At 46.3% G+C, this 17376-nt stretch overlaps 1 protein-coding gene across 3 annotated transcripts in view; it reads left to right on the top strand.

Annotated features, from left to right (window-relative positions):
* The window catches only part of LOC126481601 (dual specificity tyrosine-phosphorylation-regulated kinase 4), a 647996-nt gene that overhangs the window by 137297 nt on the left and 493323 nt on the right, over positions 1 to 17376 (top strand). The window contains exon 2 of one of the 3 annotated variants that reach the window (XM_050105469.1): positions 15614 to 15661. The exons of the other annotated variants lie outside the window; for them this stretch is intronic. Coding sequence (XP_049961426.1) covers positions 15614 to 15661 — 48 coding nt within the window. The remainder of the gene's footprint in view (positions 1 to 15613; positions 15662 to 17376) is intronic. 3 annotated transcript variants of the gene reach the window in all.

Raw genomic sequence — 17376 nt, 5'->3', positions numbered from 1 at the left:
TTCCAGCCGCTCCAGGTACGCACGGCTCACAGCCTGCCTGAAAGCTGTATTTTACTAAGAGTGCGACTGATCATAGCCTCAGAGTCTTAATTAAAACCCTTTACAATTAACGAGGAGTACACGAAAAGTCAAAAATATCGTCTGTGCTTTCAACATGTCATTGGCGATACTTCGGTAATGTGAGATGTGAGCTGTGAGCTGACAGTGCGTCACTGCAACTGTGACGTAACGGCTGTAGTCAGAGTGAAGGATCGTACCTCCTCGCTCCTTGTTTCGAGAACTTTGTGTGTAGTCAGGATCGTTTTGATCGAGCAGGCAGCTATAAGTATTCAAAGAGAAGCTGGCAGCAGCCGTGGCTAGTGCATTAAGACTTCCTATAGTTGCACAGCTACGTCTAGATACATACAGAGTGTCCCAGGGGGAATGTTCAGTAGTCAAGAATATGACAGTAACGATAATTCGAAGCAAAAAGGTCTAGAAAACATGGGGTTTGCTACTGGCACTTCTTCATCTTTGATACTGTGAAACAAATCTGTTCTACTGCTAGCTCTATGCTTTTCACACTTTGGGAGGAGGTAGTACGGACCAAAACAACAAAAATGGTCCAGTAAATATGGGCTCTACACACATACCTTAAGAACTATGAGCATTTGTTCAGCAGAAGAGCTGTGTTTCATAACAGCGAATATGAACAAGTGCTCATAGATCTTAAGGTATACACTTTTGAGGCCATGATAACTGGCCTTTTTTTTTCTTCTTGCTTTGATCCATACTATCACATCTCAGACTATGGAAAGCAAGAAGCTTTTAGTAGAGGAGGTTTGTTTCGTAGTACGGCTCTAAATGGCTCTGAGGTCATTACTCCCCTAGAACTTAGAACTACGTAAACCTAACTAACCTAAGGACATCACACACATCCATGCCCGAGGCAGGATTCGATCCTGCGACCGTAGCGGTCGCTCGGCTCCAGACTGCAGCGCCTAGAACCGCACGGCCACTCCGGCCGGCTGTTTCGTAGTATCTTAGATAAAGAAGTGCTCACAGCTGCTAAGGTATGCATTTTAGAGCCCGTTTATTAGACTTTTTTGCTTCGAATGGTCGTTTTTGTCGTATCCCTGAGTGCTGACCGTTTCTTTTCGGACACCCTGTCTACTTCATAAGTCACTGCAAATTTCAGAAAACAAGTAACAAGCTGAGAGTCCAATGAATACTTCAGTGCGGTTGAGCGTTTACAAAATGGTTCAAATGGCTCTGAGCACTACGGGACTTAACTTCTGAGGTCTATAGTCCTCTAGAACTTAGAACTACCTAAACCTAACTAACCTAAGGACATCACACACATCCATGGACGAGGCAGGATTCGAACCTGCAACCGTAGCGGTTCCAGACTGTAGCGCCTAGAACCGCTCGGCCACTCCGGCCGGCGAGCGTTTACAAGAAAAACCGATTGTGAAAGCTGGAACGTGGCAGCTAGCATTTCATTCCCAGAATCGTTACTTGAGTGTTTACATGACCACCCAAAGCGGTATTGGAAAATCGTTTGCTCTACATCTGTATCAATACTCCTGAAGGCACACTGCGGCGTTCGGCGCAGGGTGGCTCTCATACTTCAGTCATTTAGTTCCCTTTCTTCTGTTCTATTCGTTAACTGCGCCTGTGGAGTATGGATATCGATAAATCTTCAAGTGAGTTCTAATTTCTTTGATTCTTCTCGTCGTGGTCATTTCGCGACACGTTCATGAGAAGAAGTAATACGTTCCCCTACGATCTTCAGAAAACCAGTTTTGACAGCTCTTGTGTACGTATTGTGTGAAACAGAAGTGATTCATTGAAGATTCATGATGAAATCCAGCGATAGAGCTACCTACATTCTTTCCGAACGTAGCAAGTAATAGGTACTAATGGTGTAACAGGGTCAACGAGTACAGTGAAGTTCACTGAAACCAACAAAATCGCTCGTTTTCGAAGTGCTGATAGAAAATTTCTCAAGTTCACTTTCCTGTAGTAATTTATTTTTACAGTGATAAGCGAGTACAAGATTGCAGTCAAGAGCGCACAGCACCCTTGGAGCTGTAGAAACGTGTCACGGTTTGCACAGTGAAAAGACCCTGCATTCGGCAGTCGAGTCCCGTTAACCGGTACCGACGCTACGAACACTTTCCAGCTCATGAGCTATTACATGAGTCACGGCTGCCTTATGGAAAGGCGCTGCAATCGCGTAGCGGCTTGTGAGTTATATGTCGCTAGACGGAAGACTGCTTATTACAGTGAAAAGTCACCAATGCTACTGATTTATTTATAATTACTAACATTTAACAGCAATAGTCGAATTAAATTGGGTGATGTTGCGGGAATTAGATTAGTAAATGAGACTCTTAAAGTAGTAAATGAGTTTTGCTATTTGGGGAGCAAAATAACACGATGGTCGAAGTAGAGAGGATATAAAATGCAGACTGGCAATGGCAAGGAAAGCGTTTCTGAACAAGAGAAATTTGTTAACATCGAGTATAGATTTAAGTGTCAGGAAGTCGTTTCTGAAAGAATTTGTATGGAGTGTAGCCATGTATGGAAGTGAAACGCGGACGATAAATAGTTTAGACAAGAAGAGAATAGAAGCTTTCGAAATGTGGTGCTACAGGAGAAATCTGAAGATTAGATGGGTAGATCACATAACTCATGAGGAGGTATTGAGTAGAATTGGGGAGAAGAGAAATTTGTGGCACAACTTGACTAGAAGAAGGGGTCTGTTGGTAGGGCATGTTCTGAGGCGTCAAGGGATTACCAGTTTAGTATTGGAGGGCAGCGTGGAGGGTAAAAATCGTAGAGGGAGACCAAGAGATGAATACACTAAGCAGATTCAGAAGGATGTAGGTTGCAGTAGGTACTGGAAGATGAAGAAGCTTGCACAGGATAGAGTAGCATGGAGAGCTGCATCAAACCAGTCTCTGGACTGAAGACAACAACAACAACAAGATAACAATGTAACAAAAGCTGATTCTGAAAGAGACTTACATGCTCTGTTAAGCACAACAATAATTTTTACTCTGATTTGAATCAATGAGAAGGGCGAGATATTTTTGCAGACTACCAAAAAAATCATCTCCTCCAGGACCGAGACCTGTAAACATTTGACACTGTTGAGAACGCGCTTTTGGACCATTGTTAAATGCTCGTTGTTAAATGCTCATTGTTATTTCAATAAGATGTCCTCTACTTGCAATGTAAACTGTGGCACCTCTACTGGTCAGTGCTGAAACTTTGCGGAGCGCCAGAATAATTGATGTGTAAAAACTAGCAATGTTGTCCCACGTGGCGAAGTCGTCCCATTTGACTGCACGTTAAATATCCAACGATAACATGTCCCGTCAGTCCAAAAAGCTTCGAGTCTGAATTAATAGGCAATAGGAAGAGTTAAGACAGAGTTTTAAGTGCTTCATTTGTCCTTACAATCATGTAAAACTGTCAGAAAAGTTCTTCTTTGTTATGTTGTTCAACTTGCGCGTCAAATTCGCTCGAAAGTCGGTCATGTCGTCAAAGCGTTGACCTTCCATGTGAATTTCTGTCCTTCGTCGTTTTCTGCTCCGTCCGTATTGATAACATCAAATATCATCACCAGTGATGATATTGTCCAGAAAAGAGTGTATGGTTTTTGCGTTCGAATCAAGTCGTGCCAGACCGCGTCGTTGTCTTTATTCAGGAGTTAAAAGTCTGCGGGACAAACTTTTGACACACTTTCCTCTTTTCCAAAACATTCTGGAGAATGTGTTGAACACTTGATTCGGAAATGTTGCTCCATAGCGGTTTGTGATACAACAACGTTGAAACACCACGGCCACACGCCCACTACTTGTTGTTGTTGTTGTGGTCTTCAGTCCTGAGACTGGTTTGATGCAGCTCCCCATGCTACTCTATCCTGTGCAAGCCTCTTCATCTTCCAGTACCTACTGCAGCCTACATCCTTCTGAATCTGCTTAGTGTATTCATCTCTTGGTCTCCCTCTACGGTTTTTACCCTCCACGCTGCCGTCCAGTAGTAAATTGGTGATCCCTTGATACATCAGAACATGTCCTACCAACCGATCCCTTCTTCTAGTAAATGTGTGCCACAAACTCCTCTTCTCCCCAATTCTATTCAATACCTCCTCATTAGTTATGTGATCTACCCATCTAATCTTCAGCATTCTTCTGCAGCACCACATTTCGAAAGCTTCTATTCTCTTCTTGTCTAAAATATTTATCGTCCATGTTTCACTTCCATACATGGCTACACTCCATACAAATACTTTCAGAAACGACTTCCTGACACTTAAATATATACTCGATGTTAACAAATTTCTCTTCTTCAGAAACGCTTTCCTTACCATTGCCAGTCTACATTTTGTATCCTCTCTACTTCGACCATCATCAGTTATTTTGCTCCCCAAATAGCAAAACTCCTTTACTACTTTAAGTGTCTCATTTCCTAATCTAATTCCTTCAGCATCACCCCACTTAATTAGACTACATTCCATTATCCTTGTTTTGCTGTTGTTGATGTTCATCTTATATCCTCCTTTCAATACACTGTCCATTCCATTCAACTGCTCTTCCAAGTCCTTTGCTGTCTCTGACAGAATTACAATGTCATCGGCGAACCTCAAAGTTTTTATTTCTTGTCCATGGATTTTAATATCTACTCCGAACTTTCCTTTCGTTTCCTATACTGCTTCCTCAATATACAGATTGAATAGCATCAGGGAGAGGCTACAACCGTGTCTGACTCCCTTCCCAACCACTGCTTCCCTTTCATGTCCCTCGACTCTTATAACTGCCATCTGCTTTCTGTACAAATTGTAAATAGCCTTTCGCTCCGTGTATTTTACCCCTGCCACCTTCAGAATTTGAAAGAGACTATTCCAGTCAACATTGTCAAAAGGTTTCACTAAGTCTACAGATGCTAGAAACGTAGGTTTGCATTTCCTTAATCTTTCTTCTAAGATATGTCGTAGGGTCAGTATTGCCTCACGTGTTCCCCACTACTAACACAGCTGATTGGTCGAATTCACAACTGTTGTTTAGGGTTGTGAGTTGAAGCTGCCACGGTAGTGACGTACACCAGTCTCGGATCCTTCTGGACAGACGGCGGAAGCACTTTCAAACCCTCCCCAGCAGGTGTCGCCAGTAGCGGCGTGGTGCAGTGCGAGCGCGCACGTGTGGTGCGGCTGCTGGGCTGTCCGGCGAGACGCGTGGGAGCCGGCCGGCGCCTATGCTTGCACGGCCGCCGGACAAACCAGTTCCCTCTGTCCCGCTGTCCTGCTGCTCGGCCCGTCCCACTGCCGCCTTACGACACACCGGCGGCAATTTTCACAGCTAGTTCTTAATTACCGGCCGGCCCAAATTACACTCCGCTACAAAGCAGCGGCGCCGAAGCCAGTGGCAGTGAATCTGCCTCCTAACAGCGGGTAAACATGGCCGGGGGCAGCGACAGTCTCACGGCCAGGGTCGCTGCCTCCTCGTAATAAGCCCTCTCGCTCGTAGCCTTCCTTCCCATATAGCCCCCCGAGCCTGCTGTAAACACCCAAAGATCGCCAGGCTATGGACGTGGGAAGGTAGAGGTGGAAAAAACCGACCGGTTAAAACCGACACCGGTATTTTAGTTCCGAATAACCAGTATCTTTCGGTATCTGTTTTGTCTTACATCTACATCTACATCTACATACACTCCTGGAAATTGAAATAAGAACATCGTGAATTCATTGTCCCAGGAAGGGGAAACTTTATTGACACATTCCTGGGGTCAGATACATCACATGATCACACTGACAGAACCACAGGCACATAGACACAGGCAACAGAGCATGCACAATGTCGGCACTAGTACAGTGTATATTCACCTTCCGCAGCAATGCAGGCTGCTATTCTCCCATGGAGACGATCGTAGAGATGCTGGATGTAGTCCTGTGGAACGGCTTGCCATGCCATTTCCACCTGGCGCCTCAGTTGGACCAGCGTTCGTGCTGGACGTGCAGACCGCGTGAGACGACGCTTCATCCAGTCCCAAACATGCTCAATGGGGGACAGATCCGCAGATCTTGCTGGCCAGGGTAGTTGACTTACACCTTCTAGAGCACGTTGGGTGGCACGGGATACATGCGGACGTGGATTGTCCTGTTGGAACAGCAAGTTCCCTTGCCGGTCTAGGAATGGTAGAACGATGGGTTCGATGACGGTTTGGATGTACCGTGCACTATTCAGTGTCCCCTCGACGATCACCAGTGGTGTACGACCAGTGTAGGAGATCGCTCCCCACACCATGATGCCGGGTGTTGGCCCTGTGTGCCTCGGTCGTATGCAGTCCTGATTGTGGCGCTCACCTGCACGGCGCCAAACACGCATACGACCATCATTGGCACCAAGGCAGAAGCGACTCTCATCGCTGAAGACGACACGTCTCCATTCGTCCCTCCATTCAAGCCTGTCGCGACACCACTGGAGGCGGGCTGCACGATGTTGGGGCGTGAGCGGAAGACGGCCTAACGGTGTGCGGGACCGTAGCCCAGCTTCATGGAGACGGTTGCGAATGGTCCTCGCCGATACCCCAGGAGCAACAGTGTCCCTAATTTGCTGGGAAGTGGCGGTGCGGTCCCCTACGGCACTGCGTAGGATCCTACGGTCTTGGCGTGCATCCGTGCGTCGCTGCGGTCCGGTCCCAGGTCGACGGGCACGTGCACCTTCCGCCGACCACTGGCGACAACATCGATGTACTGTGGAGACCTCACGCCCCACGTGTTGAGCAATTCGGCGTTACGTCCACCCGGCCTCCCGCATGCCCACTATACGCCCTCGCTCAAAGTCCGTCAACTGCACATACGGTTCACGTCCACGCTGTCGCAGCATGCTACCAGTGTTAAAGACTGCGATGGAGTTCCGTATGCCACGGCAAACTGGCTGACACTGACGGCGGCGGTGCACAAATGCTGCGCAGCTAGCGCCATTCGACGGCCAACACCGCGGTTCCTGGTGTGTCCGCTGTGCCGTGCGTGTGATCATTGCTTGTACAGCCCTCTCGCAGTGTCCGGAGCAAGTATGGTGGGTCTGACACACCGGTGTCAATGTGTTCTTTTTTCCATTTCCAGGAGTGTATATACTCCGCTAGTCACCAAGCGGCCCTCTGTTCCACTCGCAGATCGCGCGACGGAAAAACGACTGTCTGAACGCCTCAGTACGAGCTCTTATATTCCTTATCTTTGAATGATGATCATTACGCGATTTGGAAGTTGGTAGTAATAATATATGCTCTACACCCTCAGTGAACATTGGATTTCGGAATTTAGTGAGCAGCCGCTTCTGTTTAGCGCGTCGTCTATGTGAAAGTGTGTCCCACTTCAAACTTTCTATGAGATCTGTAACGCTCTCGCGATGGCTAAATGTACCAGTAACGAATCTTGCCGCTCTTCTTTGGACCTTCTCAATCTCTATAATCAGACCCAACTGGTAAGGGTCCCACACAGACGAACAGTACTCTAAGACTGGACGAACTAACGTATTGTAAGCTATTTCCCTTGTTGAAGGACTGAATCGCTTCAGGGTTCTACCAATAAACCGAAATCTAGAGTTCGCCTTACCCCTTACTTGTGTAATCTGATCATTCCATTTGAGATCATTTCGAATAGTTACACCCAGATACTTGACTGATGTTACCGCTTCCAAAGACTGATCATTTATTTTGTACTCGTACATTAATGGGGATTTTCGCCTTGTTATACGCAGTAGGTTACACTTACTAATATTGAGAGATAACTGCCAGTCATTACACCACGCATTTATTTTCTGCAAATCCTCATTGATTTGTTCACAACTTTCGTGTGATACTACTTTCCTGTAGACTACAGCATCATCGGCAAACAGTCTAAGGCCGCTGTCAATACCATCAACCAGATCGTTTATGTAAATCGTAAAAAGCAGAGGACCTATTACGCTGCCCTGGGGCACACCTGAAGTTACGCTTGTTTCTGTTGAAGTCACCCTGTTCGGGTCAACATACTGCTCCCTGTCTGTTAGAAAACTTTCTATCCGGTTGGACATATGTCATTGGACATATGTCATTGGATAGACCGTAAGCGCGCACTTTTTGTAGCAAGCGACAATGCGGAACTGAGTCGAACGCCTTTCGAAAGTCGAGAAATGTGGCATCAACCTGGGAGCCGGTATCTATAGCCTGTCGTATATCATGCACAAAGAGGGCCAGCTGTGTCTCGCATGACCGCTGTTTCCTAAAACCGTGCTGGTTTCTGCAGATGAGCTTCTCAGAGTCTAGGAAGGTCATTATGTCTGAACACAAAATATGTTCCATGATTCTACAACAAATCGATGTCAGTGAAATTGGCCGGTAATTATGTGCATCCGATTTTCTACCCTTTTTATAGATTGCTATGACCTGAGCCTTCTTCCAGTCCCGTGGAACTTTCTGCCGTTCCAGTGATCTCTGATAGATGACGGATAAGAATGGTGCTATACGTGTACCGTAGTCAACATAAAATCTTAGTTATAACAGGCGCATTTTTACTACTAACGGGATAAAAAATACCGAAATATCAATTAGCCTTACCTGCAGTTCTATAATTTTCGATTTTTAAATAAACGCCGCGTGGGATTAGCCGAGCGGTCTGAGGCGCTGCAGTCATGAACTGTGCGGTTGGTCCCGGCGGAGGTTCGAGTCCTCCCTCGGGCATGGGTGTGTGTGTGTTTGTTCAAATGGTTCAAATGGCTCTGAGCACTATGGGACTTAACATCTATGGTCATCAGTCCCCTAGAACTTAGAACTACTTAAACCTAACTAACCTAAGGACAGCACACAACACCCAGTCATCACGAGGCAGAGAAAATCCCTGACCCCGCCGGGAATCGAACCCGGGAACCCGGGCGTGGGAAGCGAGAACGCTACCGCACGACACTGCGGACTGTGTGTGTTTGTCCTTAGGATATTTTACGTTAAGTAGTGTGTAAGCTTAGGGAATGATGACCTTAGCAGTTAAGTCCCATAAGATTTCACACACACATTTAAATAAACCTTCTTTAAAAAAAGAGTAATTTCTTCAGTAAAATTTGCATTGCTTTGAAATATTGCCTTATTATAGAATTTGGGGAAAGGCGTCAGCGCTTTCTAATAACAGTGCTGGCAGAAACGAGCAACAAATACACGGCGTAAGAAATGGTACATCATTGCCAAGACCTTGGGGCGTGGCCTATTCGATATCACGCGTTTGCATGTAGTATGCGAGACTTTCCAATCTGCTCTGTATAGTAGTTTCTCGCTGTTATTGTCGAGGATTAGTTAGCGCTGACTCTTTTAGTATACAAATAGTGGTATGAAACTCGACTACAACAAATTTTTTGAGCAAAGTTTCAAAAAATTAGAATCAGCGGGAGAATACTGTTTTTTTTTTTTTGTTGTTGTTGTAATATTCAATCATTTATCACTTTTCGAGAAAAACAGCGAAGATGGACGAATTAAGTTTTCTGTTCTTTGCCTGTTTAATCTAATATTTTGGTTCTATGTGCCTTGAAACTGAGGAACGCAAAATTTTTCAATCGTCGTTAGATATCTATCTTTACTAAATGAAATAATAGGAATAAAAACCCGAAGATTAGTTATTTCTGAAATCGGTAATTTCGAGCTGTTTTAACACCCAGGTTAAACTGGTGCTGAAAAAAAATCCGATGTAACTGAAAACCGGTTGTTCTAGCGATAACAGGTATTCCTATGGGAAGGTAACCGCAGTAGCATGCGTTACTTCGTGGACGTGCTATAGAGGGAAGCAACCATTTACTCGCGAATGTACTTTTATATGTACAACTACATCCATACTCTGCAAATCAGTGCAAAGAGCATGGCAGGGGGTACTGCCCATCGTACTTATTGTAATTCTTAGGGCTTCTTCGAATTCCATCCACGTATGGAGCGTGCGACGAATGACTGTTTAAAAGCCTCCATGTACGCTGTAATTAATCTTAACTTTCTCTCACGATCACTACGGTAGCGATATTTCCAGGGTTATATGTGCCGGGTGGTTATAATTAAAGGGCAGCTTCTCACGGAGGTCAAGTGTGGGCTGTAATTACCGTATGGCAGCGGAACTTGGTAACATGCTAATGCGTTAATGCTGAACCAATTTACACCGGAAAATTAGTTCCAATTTTAGCCACCAGCTGCAATTCTGACGCTGTACAGCATCTCGTCAACGTCTCTGATGCGCATAATAAAAATTGTGTGAGGAGCGGTTAACAATAAAATCAATATTATGCCTTTCTCGCTTGTTTGATCTCTTTTGCCCACGTCCCATTCCTAATCTATCACTTATGGAAATATTTCAACACGTCTTTCTGGCGTTCACAGCGCCAGATTTGTACCTGGTGGCCAAAATTCAAACAATTTGTTGCGGCATATATCAGTTCCGCTTTAACAAGTTAGAATATCCACCAAGTTTCGCTGTCATGCAATAATTACAGCCCACACTGCACGTCTGTGAGTAGCTGCTCTTTAATTATAACCACCTTGTAGTATATTCTTACGAGGGAACCTCCCCATCGCACCCCCCTCAGATTTAGTTGTAAGTTAGCACAGTGGATACTCCTTGAAACACTGAACACAGATCACTCGAGAAAACAGGAAGAAGTTGTGTGGAACTATGAAAAAAATAAGCAAAATATACAAACTGACTAGTCCATCTGCAAGATAGGCAACATCAAGGAGAGGTGAGCTCGGTATCGCTGTGGTCCCGCAGTTAGCGTGAGCAGCTGCGGAACAAAAGGTTTTTGGTTCAAGTCTTCCCTCGAGGGAAAATTTTACTTTCTTTATTTTCGCAAAGTTATGATCTGTCCGTTCGTTCATTGACGTCTCTGTTCACTATAATAAGTTTAGTGTCTGTGTTTTGCGACCGCACCGCAAAACCGTGCGATTAGTAGACGAAAGGACGTGCCCCTCCAATGGGAACCGAAAACATTTGATCGCAGGGTCATAGGTCAACCGATTCCTCCACAGGAAAACACGTCTGATATATTCTATACGACACTGGTGACGGCATGTGCGTCACATGACAGGAATATGTTGTCGACCCACCTAACTTGTACACTTGGCGAATGGATAAAAAGATTCTTCTACGTTGCCCGATTTAGGTTTTCTTGTGGATGTGATAATCACTCCCAAAAAAGTGATGAAAACATAAGAGTTTGTCACATAAACTGCAACAAATGGATGCAACAGTTTCACAGTCGCTCAGTTTTCCCTGTGCTCTGTCAAAACATATGTTTTTAACGTTTTCAAATTTTTCGGTGTGTAGACTGTCAAATCCTGCATATGTCCAAGCAAAACTGAACATGTCCTGGAATTTTGGAGAGTGAAGTTGATTTTGTGTGAGTGCCTACACTTTGATAATTGTCTGAAAATAAAAAATTAAAATTTCCACTCGAGGGAAGACTTGAACCAAGGGCCTCTCGTTCCGCAGCTGCTCACTCTAACCACGGGACCACGGCGCTCCTGAGCTCAAACTATCCTCTATGCTGCCTATCTTGCGCATGGACTACTCAATTTGTATCTTATGCTTATTTTTTTCCTAGTTCCACACAACTTCTTCCTGTTTTCTCCATTGATCTGTGTTCAGTTTTTTAAGGCCTATCCACTGTGCCAACTTATAATTAAATCTGAGGGGGATGCGATGGGGAGGTTCCCTTGTTAGAGCCACGAGTTAAAGTCAGTTATTAAAACTTTGGAAGTACGCTTCCTAGGAATAGTTTGCGTCTGTTTTCAAATGTGTGTCAGCTCATTTCTTTCAGCATATCTGTGACACTCTCCCAGTCCTCAAACAAACGAGTGACCTTTCGTGCTGCCCTTTTCTGCATTCGTTCAATACGCAGAGTGAAGGCCAGTTTTCGCCGTCGCGTCAAGTTACGCCAAAACAACCCACAATGTATTTCAAATGACGGTGTTCACACGGACCATAACGCCACGTCATGTCGCAGTAAGGATTTCTCGGGAAGCAAGCGCTGAGAGTGACGTCGTCTGCAGGCATCGGAAGTCAACCTGTCTTCGCCGCGCGCACTGCTATACTAGTGGCTTTTGTGCTCTTGTGTCTTCATGATCTTTATTTCTGTTGTTTTGCTTTCTTTTCGAGAGAAATTGCAAATGTATCGTAACGACTTTATTATTTCTTCAGTTTAGTGTTCGTCCATAAGAGGAGTAAGACATCTTAAAGCGAAAAATTATTTAGGTTTTAAAATAACGTCTACGCTGTGTATAAAGTAAGAATATACACTCCTGGAAATTGAAATAAGAACACCGTGAATTCATTGTCCCAGGAAGGGGAAACTTTATTGACACATTCCTGGGGTCAGATACATCACATGATCACACTGACAGAACCACAGGCACACAGACACAGGCAACAGAGCATGCACAATGTCGGCACTAGTACAGTGTATATCCACCTTTCGCAGCAATGCAGGCTGTTATTCTCCCATGGAGACGATCGTAGAGATGCTGGATGTAGTCCTGTGGAACGGCTTGCCATGCCATTTCCACCTGGCGCCTCAGTTGGACCAGCGTTCGTGCTGGACGTGCAGACCGCGTGAGACGACGCTTCATCCAGTCCCAAACATGCTCAATGGGGGACAGATCCGGAGATCTTGCTGGCCAGGGTAGTTGACTTACACCTTCTAGAGCACGTTGGGTGGCACGGGATACATGCGGACGTGCATTGTCCTGTTGGAACAGCAAGTTCCCTTGCCGGTCTAGGAATGGTAGAACGATGGGTTCGATGACGGTTTGGATGTACAGTGCACTATTCAGTGTCCCCTCGACGATCACCAGTGGTGTACGGCCAGTGTAGGAGATCGCTCCCCACACCATGATGCCGGGTGTTGGCCCTGTGTGCCTCGGTCGTATGCAGTCCTGATTGTGGCGCTCACCTGCACGGCGCCAAACACGCATACGACCATCATTGGCACCAAGGCAGAAGCGACTCTCATCGCTGAAGACGACACATCTCCATTCATTCGTCCCTCCATTCACGCCTGTCGCAGCACCACTGGAGGTGGGCTGCACGATGTTGGGGCGTGAGCGGAAGACGGCCTAACGGTGTGCGGGACCGTAGCCCAGCTTCATGGAGACGGTTGCGAATGGTCCTCGCCGATACCCCAGGAGCAACAGTGTCCCTAATTTGCTGGGAAGTGGCGGTGCGATCCCCTACGGCACTGCGTAGGATCCTACGGTCTTGGCGTGCATCCGTGCGTCGCTGCGGTCCGGTCCCAGGTCGACGGGCACGTGCACCTTCCGCCGACCACTGGCGACAACATCGATGTACTGTGGAGACCTCACGCCCCACGTGTTGAGCAATTCGGCGGTACGTCCACCCGGCCTCCCGCATGCCCACTATACGCCCTCGCTCAAAGTCCGTCAACTGCACATACGGTTCACGTCCACGCTGTCGCGGCATGCTACCAGTGTTAAAGACTGCGATGGAGCTCCGTATGCCACGGCAAACTGGCTGACACTGACGGCGGCGGTGCACAAATGCTGCGCAGCTAGCGCCATTCGACAGCCAACACCGCGGTTCCTGGCGTGTCCGCTATGCCGTGCGTGTGATCATTGCTTGTAAAGCCCTCTCGCAGTGTCCGGAGCAAGTATGGTGGGTCTGACACACCGGTGTCAATGTGTTCTTTTTTCCATTTCCAGGAGTGTAGTTTGAAGTAGTTTTTATTACATTATAAGTTACATCTTACGAATATATGCTATTTAAAAGCACCATAACATTGAAGAAAGCGCAACGTTATTGGAATGGTTTGTTGTGATAAATTGACCAGAAACGTCATATCAGCGGTTAAGCAATATTCGAACTATAACTAGTATATTAAGTACACTACTGGGCAGCTCGCGTTGGTCGAGATTCAATGATTCTTAGCAGAATATGGAATCGGTGGGTTCAGGAGGGTAATACGGAACGCCGTGCTGGATCCCAACGGCCTCGTATCACTAGCAGGCATCTTATCCGCATGGCTGTAACGGATCGTGCAACCACGTCTCGATCCCTGAGTCAACAGATGGGGACGTTTGCAAGACAACAACCATCTGCACGAACAGTTTGACGATGTTTTGCAGCAGCATGGACTATCAGCGCGGAGACCGTCGCTGCGGTTACCCTTGACGCTGGATCACCGACAGGAGCGCCTGCGATGGTGTACTCAACGACGAACCTGGGTGCACGAATGGCAAAACGTCATTTTTCGGATGAATCCAGGTTCTGTTTACAGCATCATGATGGTCGCATCCGTGTTTGGCGACATCACGGTGAATGCACATCGGAAGCGTGTATTCGTCATCGCCATACTGGCGTACCACCCGGCGTGATGGTATGGGGTGCCAGTGGTTACACGTCTCGGTCACCTCTTGTTCGCAATGACGGCACTTTGAACAGTGGACGTTACATTTCAGATGTGTTACGAGCCGTGGCTGTACCCTTCATTCGATCACTGCGAAACCCTACATTTCAGCAGGATAATGCACGACAGGATGTTGCAGGTCCTGTACGGGCCTTTCTGGATACTGAAAATGTTCGACTGCTGCCCTGGACAGCACATTCTCCAGATCTCTCACCAATTGAAAACGTCTTGTCAATGGTGGCCGAGCAACTGGCTCGTCACAATACGCCAGTCACTATTCTTGATGAACTGTGGTATCGTGTTGAAGCTGCATGGGCAGCTGTACCTCTACACGCCATACAAGCTCTGTTTGACTCAATCCCCAGGCGTATCAAGGCCGTCATTACGGCCAGAGGTGGTTGTTTTGAGTACTGATTTCTCAGGATCCAGGCACCAAAATTGCGTGAAAATGTAATCACATGTCAGTTGTTGTATAATATATTTGTCCAATGAATACTTATCATCTGCATTTCTTCTTGGTGTAGCAATTTTAATGGGCAGTAGTGTACTTTGAAGCAATTTTTATTACATTATAAGTTAGATCTTACGAATATATGCGATTTAAAAGCACCAGAACATAGAAGAAAGCGAGGCATTATTGGAATGTTTTGTTGTAATAAATTGGCCAGGAAGGTTATATCAGCGGTTAAGCAATTTCCGAATTATAACTTGTATATTAATTTAAATGTTGATGGATATTGAGTTTGTATGCTACTGGCAGAACGACATGGCTAGGATATCAACGAGAGAGGAAATGTGCTTTTTAATAGAGCTGACGTATGAATTTTATGTGTGCCCATTTTCGTAAATAAACTGCGTGGTTTGGGAGCCAGGTAAGTCGACCGAAAGTGCAGCAGTTGCAGATCACTTTGACCAGCACGTCCCACGTGACACAGGCGCTTGATGGCTTTCCCTTCCTGTCCGAGTCCACGCCAACGTCAGCTGCCTCGCCCGATGTTAGGACGGCTTTACAACGACATTTGATGATGTACGTGGATCCCTACCGTTGTTAGAGCAGGTGGGTACGTTGATGTATTGGTGTTGCCCCGTGCTTTGCATGAGAAGAGCCAGCCAGAGCGGGTGCTGAGCGAGTAGCGGTAGACGGCTAGTGTGCTAGACGGCGGACGGCGGCTGCTACAGAGGTCGCGGTGTGCTGCTTTCAGGTGGCGGTCGTGATGCTAGCTGGGATCTGCGGCGCGATCGCCACCCTGGTGAGTGTAGCCGGCCCCACACTAGTCGCTAGGCATCTCCCCGAGCGGGTCGTGGCGGCGCGCTATCCCTCTGCCACGCCAAGGCGCTCCTTCCACGTAAGGCGGCTTCTGGGACTGTACTTCGGCACAGTTCAATGAGCTTCTCAGTTCTACCCTCGCTTCTACATCAATCCCGTGCCTTCAAAACGAAAATTTCTGTTCCAATACTGACAATGTTGAGTGTTTATGGAAAAAGTTCAAGGAAATCGTAAAATGCGTTTTAGACAGGTACGTGCCGAGTAAAACTGTGAGGGACGGGAAAAACCCACCGTGGTACAACAACAAAGTTAGGAAACTACTGCGAAAGCAAAGAGAGCTCCACTCCAAGTTTAAACGCAGCCAAAACCGCTCAGACAAACAGAAGATAAACGATGTCAAAGCTGTGAAGAGTTTTTAGCAAACAGAACACAGCATGTTGTTATCAATGGAGAGACGTCTACAGACGTTAAAGTAACCTCTGGCGTGCCACAGGGGAGTGTTATGGGACCATTGCTTTTCACAGTATATATAAATGACCTAGTAGATAGTGTCGGAAGTTCCATGCGGCTTTTCGCGGATGATGCTGTAGTATACAGAGAAGTTGCAGCATTAGAAAATTGTAGCGAAATGCAGGAAGATCTGCAGCGGATAGGCACTTGGTGCAGGGAGTGGCAACTGACCCTTAACATAGACAAATGTAATGTATTGCGAATACATAGAAAGAAGGATCCTTTATTGTATGATTATATGATAGCGGAACAAACACTGGTAGCAGTTACTTCTGTAAAATATCTGGGAGTATGCGTGCGGAACGATTTGAAGTGGAATGATCATATAAAGTTAATTGTTGGTAAGGCGGGTACCAGGTTGAGATTCATTGGGAGAGTGCTTAGAAAATGTAGTCCATCAACAAAGGAGGTGGCTTACAAAACACTCGTTCGACCTATACTTGAGTATTGCTCATCAGTGTGGGATCCGTACCAGATCGGTTTGACGGAGGAGATAGAGAAGATCCAAAGAAGAGCGGCGCGTTTCGTCACAGGGTTATTTGGTAACCGCGATAGAGTTACGGAGATGTTTAATAAACTCAAGTGGCAGAATCTGCAAGAGAGGCGCTCTGCATCGCGGTGTAGCTTGCTGTCCAGGTTTCGAGAGGGTGCGTTTCTGGATGAAGTATCGAATATATTGCTTCCCCCTACTTATACCTCCCGAGGAGATCACGAATGTAAAATTAGATAGATTAGAGCGCGCACGGAGGCTTTCAGACAGTCGTTCTTCCCGCGAACCATACGCGACTGGAACAGGAAAGGGAGGTAATGACAGTGGCACGTAAAGTGCCCTCCGCCACACACCGTTGGGTGGCTTGCGGAGTATAAATGTAGATGTAGATGTAGATTATTCGATTGTTTTTCATGATTAATAGCTGTCGGCGATTAGTGTAGCTGAGCATCTCCAAAAGTAGCGACACTTCGGCTTGTAGTTCTGCTACATTAGCAGCGTGCTGTTAAACAACTTTGTTGGTGTGATCATTCTCGGCAGCAACTGCAAAGAACGGAGAAAAACAACATAATAATAAAGTCGGAGTACGGCAGGTTACGTCGAATCGCGCACAGTTTTCCAGATAACCACTGGTCAGAGAGCTACGGCCATAAAACGACAGTCTACACCTGTTATGACAATGGGACACCTCAGTGAAA

This window comes from Schistocerca serialis, chromosome 5 (genome assembly GCF_023864345.2).
Source record: "Schistocerca serialis cubense isolate TAMUIC-IGC-003099 chromosome 5, iqSchSeri2.2, whole genome shotgun sequence".
Classification (NCBI taxonomy): Eukaryota; Metazoa; Arthropoda; class Insecta; order Orthoptera; family Acrididae; genus Schistocerca; species Schistocerca serialis.
The sequence above is the reverse complement of the archived record's forward strand: the minus strand, read 5'-3'. Positions and strand labels throughout refer to the sequence as shown.